General features: G+C 40.6%; 1 protein-coding gene across 2 annotated transcripts; it reads right to left on the bottom strand.

Annotated features, from left to right (window-relative positions):
* Nucleotides 1-110: 110 nt before the first annotated feature.
* On the bottom strand, nucleotides 111-17,756 carry amfrb (autocrine motility factor receptor b). 2 transcript variants are annotated; one of them, XM_079866478.1, is made up of 12 exons: nucleotides 17,377-17,756; nucleotides 7,113-7,205; nucleotides 6,778-6,942; nucleotides 6,241-6,393; nucleotides 6,071-6,111; nucleotides 2,110-2,242; nucleotides 1,846-1,979; nucleotides 1,315-1,425; nucleotides 925-1,115; nucleotides 528-616; nucleotides 407-436; nucleotides 111-310 (listed from the first exon to the last, which is right to left on the bottom strand). In XM_079866478.1, the coding sequence occupies exons 1-12, from the start codon at nucleotides 17,614-17,616 to the stop codon at nucleotides 305-307; spliced, it is 1,386 nt and encodes a 461-aa protein (XP_079722604.1). In that variant the 5' UTR covers nucleotides 17,617-17,756; the 3' UTR covers nucleotides 111-304. The 2 variants fall into 2 exon arrangements, with proteins under 2 accessions (XP_079722604.1, XP_079722603.1); XM_079866477.1 differs by having other exon boundaries at nucleotides 243-436.
* Nucleotides 17,757-18,265: the final 509 nt, after the last annotated feature.

Genomic DNA, 18,265 nt, shown 5'->3' with positions numbered 1-18,265 from the left:
CAAGAAATTTGAAGGGATAGGCAGAATATGCCCATTAGTGTTGAACAAACACACTTATTTCTATATCTATATGCACATTTCCACAGTTACACCGACTTCCTTCTAATATATACATTTTTAATATTTTTTTTATTCTTTGCTTTTATTTCTTACACATTTGTTGTGATTATTTTATGATTATCTTTTAAAATCATTTTTATGTAAAGCACTCTGAATTACTATTGTGTATGAAATGTGCTATACAAAAAAAACTTGCCTAATGCCTAATATAGGTGTCATCAATCAACTCAATGTTTCATTCTTTTTACATCTGTCAAGAGAGGCACAGAGAAATGCAGTCAGTGGCACATTCTTCTTAATTTCTTGGTTTCAAAACCTCTATAAATGGTCACTCAGGTAGGTCTACCTGAGGAAACATTGATTCCTCCTGGTGTGCCTGCAAAGCAGTAAATGAACAACGGTTATGGGATAAAAATGCAACTATTTAAACAGAAAACAACTTACAAGGACAATGTAGATTCTCACACCTGTGAGTCTGTCTGCAATAGAACAATCATATTAGGAGAGTGCACAAATTCAACTGAAATGCCAGGCAGCCAATTACCAATTTGGGAACCTGTAAGAAGAAAAAGGGATATTTCAATAAATACCCAAAACAATCCTAAAATATTATTTAAGAGTGACTGCAGAGGAAAAGTCTAAGATTCTTTGAAGCAATGATCAAACTCTGTTAAAAAGCATAATAAAAAGCAAATGTGCCTATACTGTTTACATTAACAACCCATTGAGTCAGCAGTTAGGAGTTTAAAGTTGACTTAATGCATTTTGGAGGGTTGACTTTTGAGTCTTCAGATAGGGCAATATGAGCAATTACTTTGAGAAGTGTATATTTTTTTCAATGTGTAAAACAATTATTAGCTGTACCATCAAAATGGAAGAAGTGACTTTGGTAATTGATTGGAGCTCTGTTTGGATTTGCCACAGCAGCTGGGCCCAAACTGACTGACAATGATGCCCCCTCCTGTTCATTTCTGGTATCACTGCCACTCATATTTACAGACATCCTACATGTGGGACATGACATATCCTGCTCTAGCCAGGAACGCAAGCACGACCTGAGAACACACACAGACACCAGTATCTTAGAGACCATGTAAAAAGGTTTCCTAGCAATTGTCTATTTATTTCCAAATACTCAATACTTTATAGTCGCCCATTCAACTTAGTGCTGCATGGGAGATTACATTCACATTCAGTACCCAGGGTCGATGAATAATAAACCATTCTCTATCTGAATTGTGGTAATTTTCATACTTGTGGAAAAGGTGCCCGCAGGGCAGTTTGTATGCTGTGTACATCTTTTCCCAGCAAACAGCACATCTGTCATCATGAGATGCCAGCTCTTCCATTGTAGCCATAGAAAACCTTCCAAGAGATATTATGATTTAGGAGGACTGTCTTTTCTCACTTCATTACAGCAAATTACCAAAACAGAGTGCACATACAACAGCTGTTACCTTACGTACTGTATGTACATAAATTAAACCAGCATGCAGCATATTAATACATTATAGGGAAAAACAGAGTTTGAAAAACTAGTAGAAATATTAACTATTATTCAAACCTTTTCACAGACTGTGACAAATTACAAAAAAAAAAAAAAAAAAGTAAAAGATAAAATAAAATACTTTTTTCATCTTTTGGAAAGTTCTGAAAATGCTATAAAAATTATCTTGCTGTTGGAGCAAATGGGAACACAGAAATCCTTTTTTTCACTACTATAGTTCACCACTATAGACATTTAACTAACTATGCTGCAAGGCTTAAAGGTCCCATAACACCTACCTCATGTCCATAACATCATAAATATGCAGGTAGTTTTTGTGTTGAAGCAACTTGTGTTGCATTTCCTGAGACAAGAACCGTAAGTCTGTCAATATAATCAAATCAGCCACAGAGAACCAAATATTCCCATAGAGCTGGAAAAGGCAAAAGACAAGAAAATATGCAAATGATTCTATTATTTAATATAATAAAAAAAAACTGTTTAAATGGTTCGTTAAATTAATTGTTTTTAACATAAAAGTGAAAAAAAGATGATTGTCTCACCAGCATGTGGATATGATGCATCATATCTAGGAAAAGAATACCCATCTCCATGACAAAGTCTGTGTAATAAATACAGACCTCTTTATCTTCCCAGGAATCTTCACAGATCAGGTCATACAGGTGAATTGTGTACCTGAACAAAATTAGATTTCAATTAGCAGGCACACAGCCTAGGACATATAATGATTTATCTCCTATAAATGCATATGACAAGAGAATTCAAAATCACGTCTACCAGAGGTGTAAAGTACTCGAGTAATTCTCCACTATTATACTTAAGTATTATTTTGGGGAATTTGTACTTTACTTGAGGTCTGATAAACCAAATACTTTTTTTTTTTCACCTATTCTTTATCCTAATGTGACTAATAAGCCAAACAATCATACAAGTTTAACATTCCTTTAATTTAAACAGCATTTTTATTTTCAGAAGAATAGTGCACCCCCAAAAAAAGTCATAATTTTCCCACCATCATTATATAAAAACCTGACAGTTGATCGCAATAGGAAAAGTTCTGAAGAAGGTTCATGCTTTTCCCGACCACCATGTAAATGAAGTTCACAGATGTGTATGTGTGTAATATATAATACAAGCACTGGCCACTTTATTAGGTACACCTTGCTAGTACCGGTTGGACTAACTTTTGCCTTCTGAATACCATTTGTTTTTTTTGTTTTTTTTTTGCCTTCTGAACTTCTTTGTGCCATAGATTCAACAAGGTAGTGAAAACATTCCTCAGAGATTTTGGTCCATATTGACATGATAGCATTACGTAGATGCTGTAGATTTGTTGGCTGCACATCCATGATGCGAATATCCTGTTCTTGTTCCACCACATCCAAAACGTGCTGTATTGGATTGAGATCTGGTGACTGTGGAGGCCATGTGAGTATAGTGAACTCATTGTCATGTTCACTAAGCCAGTTTGAGATGAATTGAGCTTTGTGACATGGCATGTTATCCTGCTGAAAATAGCCATCAGAATATGTCATTGTGGTCAAAAAGGGATGGACATGGTCAGCAGCAATACTAAGGAAGACTGTGGTGTTTAAATTCTGCTCAATTGGTACTAAGGAGCCTAAAGTGTGCCAAGAAAATACCCTCCACACCATTACACTACCACCACCAGCCTGAACCGTTGATACAAGACATAATGGACCCATGCTTTCATGTTGTTTACTCCAAATTCTGACCCTATCTGAATGTTGCAGCAGAAATTGAGACTCATCAGACGAGGCAACGTTTTTCCAATCTTCTATTGCCCAATTTTGGTGAGCCTGTGTGAATTGTAGGCTGTTTCCTGTTCTTAGCTAACAGGAGTGCCACATTGTGTCTTCTGCTGCTGTAGCCCATTTGCTTCAATGTTTGACGTGTTGTGCGTTCAGAGATGCTCTTCAGCAGACCTTGGTTTTAACAAGTGGCTATTCAAGTAACTGTTGCCTTTCTCAGCGTGAACCAGTCTGGCCATTCTCCTCTGACCACTGGCATCAACAAGGCATAGTCGCCTACAGAACTGCAGCTCACTGGAAATTTTCGGACCATTCTCTGTAAACCCTAGAGATGGTTGTGCATGAAAATTCCAGTAGATCAGTGGTTTCTTAAATACTCAGAACAGCCCGTATGGCACCAACAAACATGCCAAGCTCAAAGTCACTTAAATCACATTTCTTCCCCATTTTGATGCTCAGTTTGAACTTCAGCAGATCATCTTGACCATGTCTACATGCCTAAATTCATTGATTGTGATTGAATGATTAGATAATTGCGTTCACAAGCAGTTCAATAGGTGTACCTAATAAAGTGACAGATGACTGTAATAAACCAATTAAAGGTGGGATCAGTAGTTTTTGAAAAACACTTTTGGCCAATGCTGATATTTGAAATATCCAAAACAAACTACCCCAAAAAGATCTCACCCCTATTTTGATAGCTCCGCCCCACACTTATGTACACGACCGTAACCCAGGCAACGCCTATGGCGGAATCTGCTGTACCTGCCGGCAGAGGGTATGATGTCATCAATAAAACAATGTGTTACTATGGTAATCCATGTCGAATGTGTTTTGGTAGTAATGTGTGTTTTAACGCATCAATGGTTCAGCTCCGTTTCACGTGGAAGACGACGCTCAGCACCCGGCACATGAGGAGGTAGAGGTAGAGGCTGAGGTCAGAATGTTGCCATACTGCTGATTGGTTACAAGTGTGTTTTGGAACTCTGTCTGACACAGTTTTCAAAAGTGTTTTTCAAACACCTTTAATCACATTTTTTTCTGTAATTAATCGCACATTTTTTCTGTAATTAATCTCGATTAATCACGATTAATAAACCTAATATTAAAGAATTAATATATTTTGATATAGTAATAATTTCACATTTAATCTCCAACTTAACGTAGAAACATCATAAAGACAGTAGTCTATATTTTAAATATTTGTTTTAATATTTGTTTTTATGAAAGAAGGTATCACCAATACCAATACTGCTACTGATGTCTCGATGAAATTGACTTTTTTTCTCAATTTTAGCCATTAATTATAGGCATTCAGCATTACAGTATAATTGAAAGCTATCATTTTGTAACATGTATTAGGCCTTAAACAATATAACAACTTTTAATTTAAGTGAACTTAAAACAATCTTCACATAAACCCATTATAATAAATGCCACATTTGCCTGCCCTTTAATATATCAGGGCTCAATTTTTTCTATTGGCCCAGTCAGAAAAGTTCCGATTTTTACTTGCCCTGTCAAAATGCACAAAAAGTTGTTGTTTTCATTGTTTCTGACCCATGTAAACAGTGCTTTAAAAATTGTAGGTAAGTCTAACAGGTAAGGATATATACAGAAATTCAATAAAGTTATCAAGCATCACAGTCTTCACTGCATACATTATAAATTAAATATAAATTAATCCTTCAGTCAAGAGCAGTGAGTGATTTTTTCTGTCATTTGTTCTTTGATTAACATTAATAACCAACTTCACAGCAGCAGGTTTCATAGGCTGCTGTCACTTTAAGACCTGACGCACACGTCGATCTGACACACATACTATTCTCTCATAACTCTTTGTGTTCATTTAAGACTTTATTTAACTGTGCTTGTGAGGATACTCAACAAAGCGGTATTTTTGGCATAATTTCGTGTGATTTTGTCCATGCAAGCGCTGCCTGTAGCAGCTTTCTGTGCGCACGGGTGTGTGTGTCACACAGACAGGAGATTCACAGACACGTGCGGCAGTAGTAACGCACTGCCTTCTCTTTTTTGTCTTATCGCGTGTGAATGGTTTAAAAGCATTTTCTTGAATAAGAGCGTAATCATATATTGTAATGCTAGCCAAAGGACGACGAAAAAAAAATAATACTGCGTTAATTGCATTAAATATTTTTAAAGCGTTAAACTGAAAAAAATTATTGTGTGCGTATATTTTAATTTTGACAGCACTAATATATATATATATATATTATATTACTAATATATATAGCCCCATGGACCTGATAGCTTTTAGCAGGACTTCCTGTGGTGTAATTAGTAGGGCAGTCAAAAGATTAATCGCGATTAATCGCATCCAAAATAAAAGTTTGTGTTTACATAATATATGTGTGTGTACTGTGTATAATTATTTTGTATATATAAATACACACACATGCATGTATATATTTAAGAAATATTTGCATACATATACTGTATATATTTATATATAATTTATATTATATATAAATATATATTTTTTTATATATAAATTACACATTTTTCTTAAATATATACAAGCATGTGTGTGTATTGATATATACAAAATAATTATACACAGTACACACACATATATTATGTAAACACAAACTTTTATTTTGGATGCGATTAATCGCGATTAATCTTTTGACAGCCCTAGTAATTAGTTCATGCTGATACATGTTTGTTTGTTTGAATGTGGATGGTGAAGCTCACTTTTACAAATACTTACCGTAGAATTGCATGGCTCATATATATAGTTACCATAAGGCACTGTAGAAAAACAATGATTTTTAAGAATCTGTACACTTAAAAACAAATGTATACAGTACTGGCTTCCACATGCACACAGACTCAGATACACATACAAACAGGTTCACATGCACACAAATAGAACCTTACTTCAACTGCCATAAAGGAGAGAGTGTGCATTTCATGTGAAAACCCCACCAGGCCACATATGACAGTGAGCCCCCCAGAGAACACAAACAAACACATCAACACTGACAACACGCGCATATGGCTGCCCAGAGTCGTGATGGAGGATGAAGAGAGCTATGAAATACAAAACACACAATATCATTCTCAAGTCACATTGAATACAAAGTTACATTGAATACATAGCATGGAGATAGTTATGACAAAATAATATAGATGCTCAACAGAATCTTGTGTTACTTGGTGAGAGCACTTACATGGGGGATTGATACTGATTTAAAAGCATAATCTTCTCTAATGCTAAGACTAAACTAAAAATTATCTTAGTAAACAAACTAGGATTCAAGGACTCTAATGCTATTTATAATGTTCAACCTGAAATTGATATGGACTTGGGTCATCACATGGTCGGTCATCTTTGTTTTCCACAGTTTCCAGGCACTGGATTTCTCTCTCTGAGTATCGGGTTTCTGGATATCAACTGAAAATATATTTACTTACATACTCAAAACGAACTTTGCAGAGCTGGGCCAAGAGCTGGAGAAAGAGAAGTGCAGCGCACCAAAGACACCACATGGCCAGCTCCCTCTCTGTCTGCACATTCAGCACACCAAAGAGGAAGATGAACTTGTAGAGTAGAAAGTTCCAGATTTTGCCCTTGAGGTTCTTATAGCAGGAATGTCAAGGACACAAAAATGTAACAGAACAAGCAGAAGGGTTCATTAGTCATACAGTACAATGTATGGATATGGAGAAACAACTAATTAAACAAACATAGTTATTTGTATTTCACTGTTATGCATAATCTCTGGCTGGACACGTGCCACGTGAATTACCTGTTTTTCATTCATTCTGAGATCACCGAACACAATAAACTGGATACATTTTGCCATCAGCAGGAGAAAACAGCACAGTGTGTTCACAAGGACCTGAGGAAATGAATAATGTAATATAGGATACTACTAGAGTCCGTGTATCTTTTGGTCAAGATACAGGGACAGACCTACGAGTTGCACTATTGTACATCTCCTCTAATGACACTAATTCCCAAAACCCTAAAACCTAATACAGTAGTCTACATAAAATATTAAAACATCAGGTCTGAAGAATGGGCATGACCATGTTAATTGTTTGAATGAACATAATAATAATAATAATAATAATTTAGAAAAATCAAGTTTAAAGTGGCAAATTCTTAGAAATATAGATTTTGTATTCATGCTGGTTTCATACATCAAAAAAAGAAAATTTTCAGCAATAGCAATTAATCATGCTAAAAATGTCAAGTGGTGTAACCATTTAACTCTTTCACCGCCAAACACGGAAATTTCCGTTATTTGTGAGAAAACGCTTTGCGTGATTTTTTTGAGTTTAGGTATGAGTGTTTGGTGTAGGCAATCAGTACAGTCACCAATGAAATCTTTAGAATTGGCTGCAGGGTGGGATTTCTGCTGAACTGGTTTGGGGGGAAATTAGGCAAACACTACCCCGCCAAACACACGGAATTCTCCAAGTGTGTCCGACTGCGTCCTGTAGTACTAGAAACCACGCACATTAAAATCACACCCCCTACCTCAAGTTACGAATAATGTAATGAACGTAATAAAACAGCCATTCGCAATGTCATCAGAACCCCTCCCTCTGGATTCGCTGATTGCGTCACTAGTACTGCGCTTCCTCTGCTTCACTTTCTTCAGTTTAAAGCTTCACTATCGCCACCTAATGATAAGGCATTCAGATTGTATAACTTATCACCAGACGCCTTAAGTCGTCATGTTTGTTTTCCTCAGTTTTTAAGTATGAAACTCAACAGTAAATTTTAATTTTATGTAAGGGTAGGTTTAGGGTAAGGTTTTGGGTTGGGGGTAGGTTTTTAGCTATAATTACCATGAGTATATTAATCTGACTATATAATTTATTTTATGTTTTACTAAGCTGTTATTTCATACTTCATAAGATTCAAAACCAAAATAAGTTAGCCTTACAAGGATTTCATACATAAAACATAAGATAATTTACTTCAAAAGATTGTTTTAGTCAATGACATCCATGCTTGTTTCTTCATGGGAGGCGCAACTAGGTGTAGTAGGTGTAACTTGGAGAGGCGTGGTTTGTAGTACTGCGGGAGGGACGCAGAAAGACCCTTCTCGAATTTTCCGGGTTCCCCTTCGAGGAACTCACGATGCGTCGATGACGCTTTGGGGAACGCCTCCTGCGTGATTGCGTCTGAAGCATCTATGTCAACTAGTCCAATAGCGGGAGTGAGCGTCACAGGCGGGTGACGTCATGACCAGGAAAGGATAAAAGCACATCCGGTGCAACCGGCACTAGCTTCTGTTGCCTCAGCAAGCGATCTGTGTCAAACCTGTCTGTCATATTTACTGTTGTGTGTCGTACAAAGTTTATATTATGGCAAAACAAATTTACAAACCCTGTATTCCTCCCTTCCCGCGTTATTTAACGGGTGGGGATACACACAAGCTTTGTGTGATTTGTTTGGGAGTGGAGCATGCGGTATCAGCCTTCGAGGGGGCCGATTGCCAGCATTGCGAGAAGCTGCCGCTTCGCACGCTCCGCCCCCGCCTGTCACTTTTCGACACTGAAAGTGGCAAGGCTCGCGATCCTCGGGGTGCTGGACCCGCTTCTGCTGAGGCAGAATGGAGAAGGCATTCTTGGGGATCGCAAATGGATCTCTCAGCGGGGTTGGAGACGGGTCCGAGGACCCCTTCTCCTTCCTTACCTGGGAGATCCATCGCTCAATCCCCAGTGTCGCCCACCCTGCGGATTCTTTCCCCCGGGGAGAGAGCCCAATGCCCAATGCTGCAGTGCAGCCCAATGTGCTCAGTATTGAAGGTGACACAATCAGGGGGGAAGAGGAATCGCCATCTCTTTCCCCAGCACATGAGGAGTTGGTGGATGTTATATCTAGAGCTGTTGAAAAGTTACACATATCATGGCCAGCAGAGAAACAGGGCGCTCATCCCAAAAGTAAATTAGACGAGCGTTTCCTGCCTTCTAATATTTCACCACCATCAAGGAGCTTGCCTTTCTTTCCCGATCTACACAGTGAGCTGTCTAGATCGTGGAACAAACCATACTCTTCACGTTTGTTCAGCCCTCAAGTTCATGTTTATTCAAATATAAAGGGTTTGAACGAGTGTGGTTATGGATCAATGCCCTAGGCAGAACAGACGCTCACAAGCTATCTGTCGCCCGGTTCAGCATCATCCATGAAAGCTCCAGTTTTGCCCACTAAACCATTAAAAACAACTTCCACGTTATTGGGTAAAGCTTATACGGCAGCAGGTCAGGCTGGAGTGTGCCTTCACACTATGGCGCTGCTTCAGGCATATCAGGCTGACCTGCTGGGGGATTTAGATAAAAGTGAGGGAGTTAATAGTGACGAAATTCGTGAACTTCATCACGCTACTGATTTATCACTCAGAGCTACAAAAGAGACCGCCAGAGCAATTGGGCGGTCTATGGCAGCGCTGGTAGCTACTGAAAGACATCTTTGGTTAAATTTATCTGAGATCAAAGACAAAGATAGATCTTTTCTTCTTGATGTTCCATTATCTCTCGATGGTCTGTTCGGTGAAGCAGTGAATGAAGTAGTCGAAAGATTTCAGGAGACTAAAAAGGCATTTCCACATTCAGAGGCATTTAAAAAATTTCTCCCTCGCCTATCTAAACCCCCTGGGGCTGCTGGGCGTGAGGAGCCCCAGCCAGCATGCTCCTCATATCGTGCACAACAAAAAGAGAGTGTCGCGTCCCGCGCTCCCCCACAGAAATCATGGGGACCGGGCCAACAGTCTCAGCCGAAGCAATCGAAGCAGAAGGTCGATCTGAGGACCGTTCTTCTCACTAAGAAAGCTTCGGCTCAAAAGAGGTCCTGACGCCATCAAGGTGGGACCTGTGAGGGCAGCCCCAATCGTGATGGAATGGTGTACACCTCAATACACGGTGCCCGTTCCATCTCGGTACTCTCACGAGGTCATTCTGCCAACCCCGCCACCCTTGGTGTTTAGGGGCGCAGCGGTCTCCAGCGGGTCTCTGGCACAGTGTCACCTCGACGCTGCGTCAGGCTCGCACCCTCTGAGGGGGGTTCCAATTACACCAGAGGCCAGCCTCGAGAGGCTGGTTCCCTTAGTAGAATTTCTGACAGAATGGAAGAATCTGCCGAATATATCTCTATGGGTCCTACAGTTAGTAGAGAAGGGTTACAGAATCCAATTTGGTTCTCGTCCACCACGCTACAACGGGGTGTTACTCACATTAGTACAGCCCGAGCAGGATCTGGTAATGGAGCAAGAAGTGGAGGCTCTATTAGCAAAGGAAGCGATAGAGCAGGTGTATCCACCTGACAGAGAATCGGGTTTTTACAGCTGTTATTTCATTGTTCCAAAAAATGAGGGTTGCGTCCCATCTTAGATCTTCGTCGTTTGAATCGTACAGTTCAGAAACTCAAGTTCAAAATGCTGACACTCAAACAGATCGTGACTCAAATCAGGTCCGAGGACTGGTTTGTCAGGATAGATCTGAAAGACGCTTACTTCCATGTCTCCATCCTCCCTCAGCACAGGAAGTTCCTAAGGTTGTCTTTCGGGGGCAAAGAATACCAGTATCGGGTGCTTCTTTTCGGTCTAGCTCTATCACCTCGCACATTCACGAAGTGCATAGATGCAGCTCTGGCCCCACTCAGGCTGCAGGGCACGCATTCTGAATTACATAGACGACTGGCTGATTTTAGCGAAATCAGAACAGTTGGCGGTTCGGCATCGAGATGTCATCCTCACTCATATGCAGAAATTGGGGTTGAGGCTCAATGCCAAGACGAATGTGCTATCTCCACTACAGAGGACCCCTTTTCTTGGAGTGGTCTGGGATTCGGTCACGATGCGAGCCGCTCTATCGCCCGCTCGTGTAGTCGCTATCCTCACAGCCACGAAAGAGCTAAAGCTAGGCCAGTCACGCACTGTGAGACAGTTCGAGAGACTGTTGGGCCTCATGTCAGCGGCGTCCAATGTGATACCCTTTGGCCTGCTGTACATGAGACATTTGCAGTGGTGGCTCAGGACCAGAGGGTTCTCCCAGAGGGGAAACCCACTTCATACATTCAAGATCATGCGGCAGTGTCTCCGCGCCTTGGCTATATGGAGGGAGCACGGGTTCCTGTCCCAGGGTCCGGTACTGGGAGCTCTTTGCCATCGAGTTGTGATATCGACAGATGCTTCCCTTACCGGCTGGGGAGCAGTAATGGAAGGCCACTCAGCTCAGGGTCTGTGGGAAAGTCATCATCTCTCTTGGCATATAAATTGCCTGGAGATGATGGCTGTCTTCAATGCGTTGAGGCACTTCCTCCCAGACCTAAGGGGCCATCATGTGCTTGTCCGCACAGACAATACATCGGTGGTCTCTTACATCAACCGTCAGGGGGGTCTGCGTTCGCGTCCACTATACAAACTGGTGCACCAGATCCTCCTATGGTCTCTGGGGAAATTACGCTCTCTGAGGGCAGTGTATATACCAGGGATTCAGAATATAGGAGCAGACACCCTGTCGAGGCAGGGGCTGAGGCCAGGGGAATGGAGACTCCAACCCGAGGCGGTGGAGATCATTTGGGAATTTTACGGCCAGGCAGAGGTGGATCTGTTTGCGTCTCAGCATACGACGCACTGTCCACTTTGGTTCTCCCTTACACACCCAGCACCCCTGGGGCTGGACGCTATGGTGCAGACGTGGCCGAGGCTACATTTGTACGCTTTTCCCCGTTGCTCTGCTCCCAGGAGTTCTGGAGAGAGTCCGCCAGGATGGAGTAAGCCTACTGCTAGTAGCACCACGCTGGCCGAGTCGATTTTGGTTTCCCTTGGAGATCCCAATCAGGAGAGACCCTCTGTCTCAGGCCGAGGGCACTATATTTCACCCCCGGCCAGAGATTTGGAAGTTGTGGGTGTGGCCCCTGAGGGGGCACAACTCATAGAGAGCGGTCTCTCAACCGAGGTTGTGGAGACCATTCTTAGCTCCAGAGCTCCAGCCACAAGGAAGCTTTATTTACTCAAATGGAATGTCTTTTCTACTTGGTGTCACCAGCAGCAGTGCGACCCCGTCCACTGTTCTGTTGGGTCAGTACTTGAGTTTTGACAAGACCGCTTCTCATCAGGTCTATGTCCATCCACCTTAAAGGTTTATGTGGCGGCCATTGCGGCTTTCCACGCCCCGGTGGGGGGTACATCTCTGGGTCGAGACCCACTTATTACTCGTTTCCTTCGTGGCACATTGAGGTTGAGACCTGCAACACGCACTAGGGTGCCGGCCTGGGACCTAGCAATAGTATTAGAAGGCCTTTCTAGGGCTCCATTTGAACCCCTAGATTCGGTTTCAGAGAAGTTTCTCAGACCATATTTCTTATTGCTATTTCGTCCCTTAAAAGAGTCGGAGACCTTCAGGCCCTCTTGGTTTCTCCCACCTGCCTTGAATTTGCACCTGGGATGGTCAAAGCTTTTCTCTTCCCTAAACAGGGATACGTCCCTAAGGTACCGACCAATATTCCGAGGCCTATTGTGCTACAGACATTCTGTCCTCCTCCATTTACATCTTCGGACCAGGAAAAGTTTAACTTTTTGTGTCCAGTGCGAGGATTGGACACTTATGTTCATCGGACTTCCTCCTGGAGGAAGGAGGAACTCCACGCTACTCCAGGGTCTCAGGTTCTTAATGCTTGATGTACTAGTTCTGTACAGGCTGACACTCAGGTTCTTGAAATTATGGCGATTTGGGTATTCTTGTTCCCAAAGCGTCATCGACGCATCACGAGTTCCTTGAAGGGGAACGTCTCGGTTACGACTGTAACCTTAGTTCCCCGAGAAGGGAACGAGATGATGAAGCTAGTGCCGGTTGCACCGGATGTGCTTTTATCCTTTCCTGGTCATGACGTCACCCGCCTGTGGGACTAGTTGACATAGATGCTTCAGACGCAATCACGCAGGAGGCGTTCCCCAAAGCGTCATCGACGCATCGTCTCGTTCCCTTCTCGGGGAACTAAGGTTACAGTCGTAACCGAGACGTTTCCGTGTTTTAACTGTTATACGCTAGGGAGCACTATGACGCATCTTCTAAAAGAGAACTGAATCAAAGCCACTAGATGACAAGCCTGCAACCTTTAGCCAAAAAGCGTAACGGCTAACGCTGGTACGCAGGAAAGGAGAGCAGAGGCTGTTTTTTATGAATGGATGTCAATGGAGAGGAGGCTTCACTACACCGAATAAACAGCTTTTGTGAGGAAACAGCTTATCATTTAAGTAATCGACAGCCTGTACGCTAATCTTCAACATGTTTTGCGCTAAATAATAATTTTGTTGGGAACGATATGTAGATTTTACTATGATAAAAAGGTTATTTTATAAGGGAAGGCAGGGAAGGTAATGTTGCAAAAGGCAGGACTCATTAATGGCATTACCATAGTATTTAATAGTAATATTGAGTGATATTGTATATTGTCTAAAGAAAGTAAAAAATACAGATGTTTTCTTTGGCTTTCAGGTTTTACCAGTTATGACTTGAATTGTAATGACTATTATAACTGCATGTAGCCGCATATGACGCGGATATTGTGGACTTTAATGAATAAAGACAGACAAAATGATTAATTTAATTATAAATATTGTGTTATATTGTATGTTGTTTAATTAAAATAAAACATGAAGTGTTGTGTCAACTACTGTGTGCCTAGTGATGATGATATAACATTTTATAATGAATGATAGTAAACAAAAAATACATATAATTTTAATGAATTAAATATGCATTAAATTACAAGTACGGTTTTAGTGTAATCTTAAATGTAGTTTTTTTTTTTTTTTTTCTGCAGTGACTATAGTACTTTGCAGCTAATAGACATTTTCGCGCTTTTTTCCACAGTAAAGCACATTCCACAAACAATGCAGTCATACTGGGGTGCGTTTCCCAAAAGCATTGTTAGCCAACTACAGTATGTTCGCAAGTTCCATCGTTACCAGCATAGTTCAACGAGTCTGTGTTTCCCGAAATCATCTTTCTAACGAACATTCACAAACAGCATCACAAAGTTGTGTAGTTGGATCAACAGCTCTCGACAACTCTCGACCTGTGATTAGAAGCATAGTTTCTAGTTTGCATGACATGTGGACTTAATAAATCCTTATCTTGAGCAAAATAAGCAAGCTGACATTCAGTAGGCTACAACCTGAGTCTTTTATTTAGAATACATACAAATGTCATTTACGTCTTTTAGTTTGTCAAGAGATTTCAAGCACCGTTTTTGAAGAGTGCGCATGTGCGAACGTGCAGCCTACAATGTAAGAACGAGCCTATGATAATCTGGAAATAAAGAAATAGTCCTCAGATGCCATGTCTGTAATTTATAGCAAAACATCTAGCGTTAATTCGATCTCAAACAGATTCATTAAAAGAAGTTATTACTCTACCACGTGCGTGACGTCATAAACCAAAGTGGTTGAACGACCACTTTGCAATAATACGGTTTCGGGAAACAGTCGTGACTAAGGCTCAATCCCAATTCACCCCTTTGCGCCTACCCCTTGGCCTTACCCCTCCGTTTTGTGCGTTCCCGTGAAGGGGTAGGGTTGTCTCGATTCTCTTTTGGTTGGAGGGGTAGGGGTAGGGGGAAGGGCCAGATAGCCCTTCAAACGAAGATTTTTCGGGACCACACTTCAAACGAAGGATTATGAGAAATGTACTGACTACAGAGGCAACATGGCTGCCAATAATCATTTTCTTTATGTCACATTCAATCTTGTGTTCATATTTACGGTCATGTTCTTCAAAGAAATGTTTGCAAAAAAAAAAATCGCTGAAGTTCGTTAACGATAGTCCCGCAACATATTTTCATGTCTGATAACTGGTGAATGTAATTGCGGCAGGGAATTGGCTTATCTTTTACCGTACGTCTGCTATGAACGCATTGTTTTCTTGTGGTTATATGTGAACACGATATAAACAAACAGTGCTTACACAGTTTCGTGCTTTTTGCAACATGATCAACCAGTCTTGTATGTTCTTTATCAAACAGGACCTGAGGAAACCCGGAGGCTCATTCGTTTCCGCGCTGACAACGAGCAACGTTTCCTGAAGTCCAAAAATTCCGTCATCTCCGTTGTTTTCTGTGAACTTCAGAAGAAAAATGCAAAAAATAGCTGTAACTCACGCAATTGAGATGACTACAGCTGACGACTAGCCTGGTAATACCAAACTCTGCTACTTCGCTTTGCTTCGTAGACAGAGTCTGGCATGGCATAATTGAAAAGCGTTTTCTTTCTCGCGGAGGGGCTCTTGTCTGAAGTTTAAAATCATTGGATACCCGTAAGCCAATCACATAACGTTTGGTTATGGCGTGTGTTATGCGCATGCTCAGCCGCATCTAACTTCCACTGTAAACACATGTATGATGCGAAAACAAAACCATCGAGCAAAATACCGGAGTAAACATGGCTGTGAACGACTTTTGCAGATTATGTGAAGTAAATCTACGCATCCACGGTATAATCAGCGTCTACTGTACGTCATGGCTCTCAGCCCGTCCTCTGTTCTTTGATTGGCCGGCTGTTTTCAGGCCGGAGGAAAACGGGGAAAACGGTCGCTATCTCAGACTGAGTACAGAAGCGAAATGAAATTGAGCGGAAGTACGAAGTTTGACGTAGTCAGGCTAGCTGACGACGGCATTTTGGAAGTATGTAATAAACATTGGCGCATCTCCTGTGACGTAGGCGCTAGCAACGACGTACAGTATAATGACGTGTAGTAGTGGTGTCCCATTTCTTAGAGGAATATTTTCACCCCTACGCCTTGCCACTCTGTTTCAAGGGGCAAGGGTAAGGGGTAGGCGAATGGTTAGGCGAAGGGGTATAAAATAGAATTGGGATAGGGCCTAACTAGTTGATTTCTTCAACGATGCATCGTACTATGGTAGTTAAGCAGCGAGTTACGTCGTAGTTTACTAGCGACATAACACCAAATATAGAACATTTATTCACAAGCCCAACACGCTAATAATCCACAAGAAACTGATTAATGTAAAGACTGTAAGTGACTGTCATATTTTTTTTTAACTGCGTGCACTGACGCCAGGCTGAGGTGCCTCACGTCACGTGACGTGACCCAAGTTAGCTGTTACACTTTCTCCAATGGTAAGAGATGCACCATCTCATCTCCCTAATATAAGACCACCATCTCTGACTGAATCTCCTGATCATCAAAACAGAAACAAATTACGTGATCATCAACATTAAACAGCATAAATCAAAACTGACTAATGTTGCTGAATTAAATGTCGACCCAGGATGAGTTACAGGACTTGTGCAAGCATTAGAGGTGTTGATGGACTTGATTTACTACATCTATGTTTAGATCATCATCCCACCCAGACAAAAGCGTGATTTTCTCAGCTTTTTTCTCAGATTGTTTTTTTTTTTTTTTTGGTAATGAAACTTACCCATATTCATGTGTTGATAAAAAATAATGCATGACGCTAGAATAAAACGTGTTTTTTTTTTTTGTTTTTTTTTTGACGGGGTTTTTAAAGCAGAGGGTCTTTCTTTCTTTTGATATAGGCCTATTGCATGTTCAGATATTGACGGTGGCTGGCAACTTCATTAAAAAAAAAGAAAAAAGAAAAAATAAACGCTGGCGGGGAAAGAGTTAAAAATTAACATGTTAAAAAAAGCACTAAAAATGCCGTTTAACCTTGAAAAAAATACATGAATACACACAATTTTCATTATATTCGAAAACGTTTTCAAAATATAGCCTATTAAGGGAAAGATATTTGTGAATATAAAATAATTTTAAAGAAATAGCCTAATAATAAAATATTATGCCAAACGAATCAGTTTGCACAGCCATTTTTACTTATACATTATATTATAGGCCTATATTATAAAAAACAAAATTATTTTAAATTCAGAAATGGAAAACATTCTTCATAGTAGTAGACAGTTTTAGCCTACATGAATTGCATGTTTTAATATGAACCCGGGGGGGGAAAAGTGTAACAGTCACTCACTGACCCATAGGCTATAATGTCTTGTTAGGATTTGGACCACTTACCCATAAACAGAAGCTATCCGTGTCCTGATACCACAAAACAGAATTTAATTCTTCATTGTCATCGCCTGTCCTGCCATCGGGTGAGTTCCGAGAGAGTTTGTTCACTAGAGCGGTCTGTATGAGTGGATCTTTCGCCTCTTCATACATTTTGTAGATGCATCTTGTCAGTAAACACACACTGGATGCTGTGTACACTTTAGTCCAAGGCCAGGACAAAACATTCACAACACCGAGCGCCATTCGATCACCGATACACAACAATACACAAAATAAGTCGCTGACAGTAGTCGGATACTTAAAGACAAAGATATTTACTTTCGGCAGTCATAAACAGGATAAACGAATCTGAGGCAAGCCTTCAATGGTGTGTCACTTTATTTCATGTTGCACACTTGCACTGAAGAGGGCGTACATGAGGGAGTAGGGGACAGATGGTCGTAACTGCTTTCATCAGTTTATAAACATTTAAGGATATATTTGCAAAAAATATCAAATTATTGTTTTTCCCAACAAATATTGTAATTAAGTAGGCTAATTAAGTTTTGAGGAGTTAGTAATTCGTTTTGTTTTCCAATATCTTGACTCTCAAGTCATGATTTTACTTTGAGAAAGGACTGGGAATCGACAGCCATGACAAAAGTTTGATGGCATTTTCTGTGAGTAAAGAGAAACATCAGGCTGTTAACATGAGCAGGAAATAATTAACATTGTCAACTGCTTTTATTAAAGCATTAATTTGTATACTATAAAAATTTGTATTGTGCATTTTATGTTTTTCTGCTCTTTCTACTAATGTACTTTTTACAGTTCACTTGAATCCAAACAACAGAATCCAAGTAATACCAATAAATAAACCTATAGTTTAGGTGGAGTGAATATAGTGTCTATT

The sequence above is a fragment of the Squalius cephalus genome, assembly GCF_949319135.1.
Source record: "Squalius cephalus genome assembly, chromosome: 3".
Classification (NCBI taxonomy): domain Eukaryota; kingdom Metazoa; phylum Chordata; class Actinopteri; order Cypriniformes; family Leuciscidae; genus Squalius; species Squalius cephalus.
The sequence above is the reverse complement of the archived record's forward strand: the minus strand, read 5'-3'. Positions and strand labels throughout refer to the sequence as shown.

Excerpts from the sequence above, each read along its gene's own strand:
- amfrb (XM_079866477.1), bottom strand. The coding sequence starts at position 17,616 with ATGGCGCTCGGTGTTGTGAATGTTTTGTCCTGGCCTTGGACTAAAGTG. Across the intron at positions 2,243-6,070 it reads ATGAGCCATGCAATTCTACG|GTACACAATTCACCTGTATG; the intron begins GTAAGTATTTGT and ends AATTTTGTTCAG. Across the intron at positions 1,980-2,109 it reads TGCATCATATCCACATGCTG|CTCTATGGGAATATTTGGTT; the intron begins GTGAGACAATCA and ends TGCCTTTTCCAG.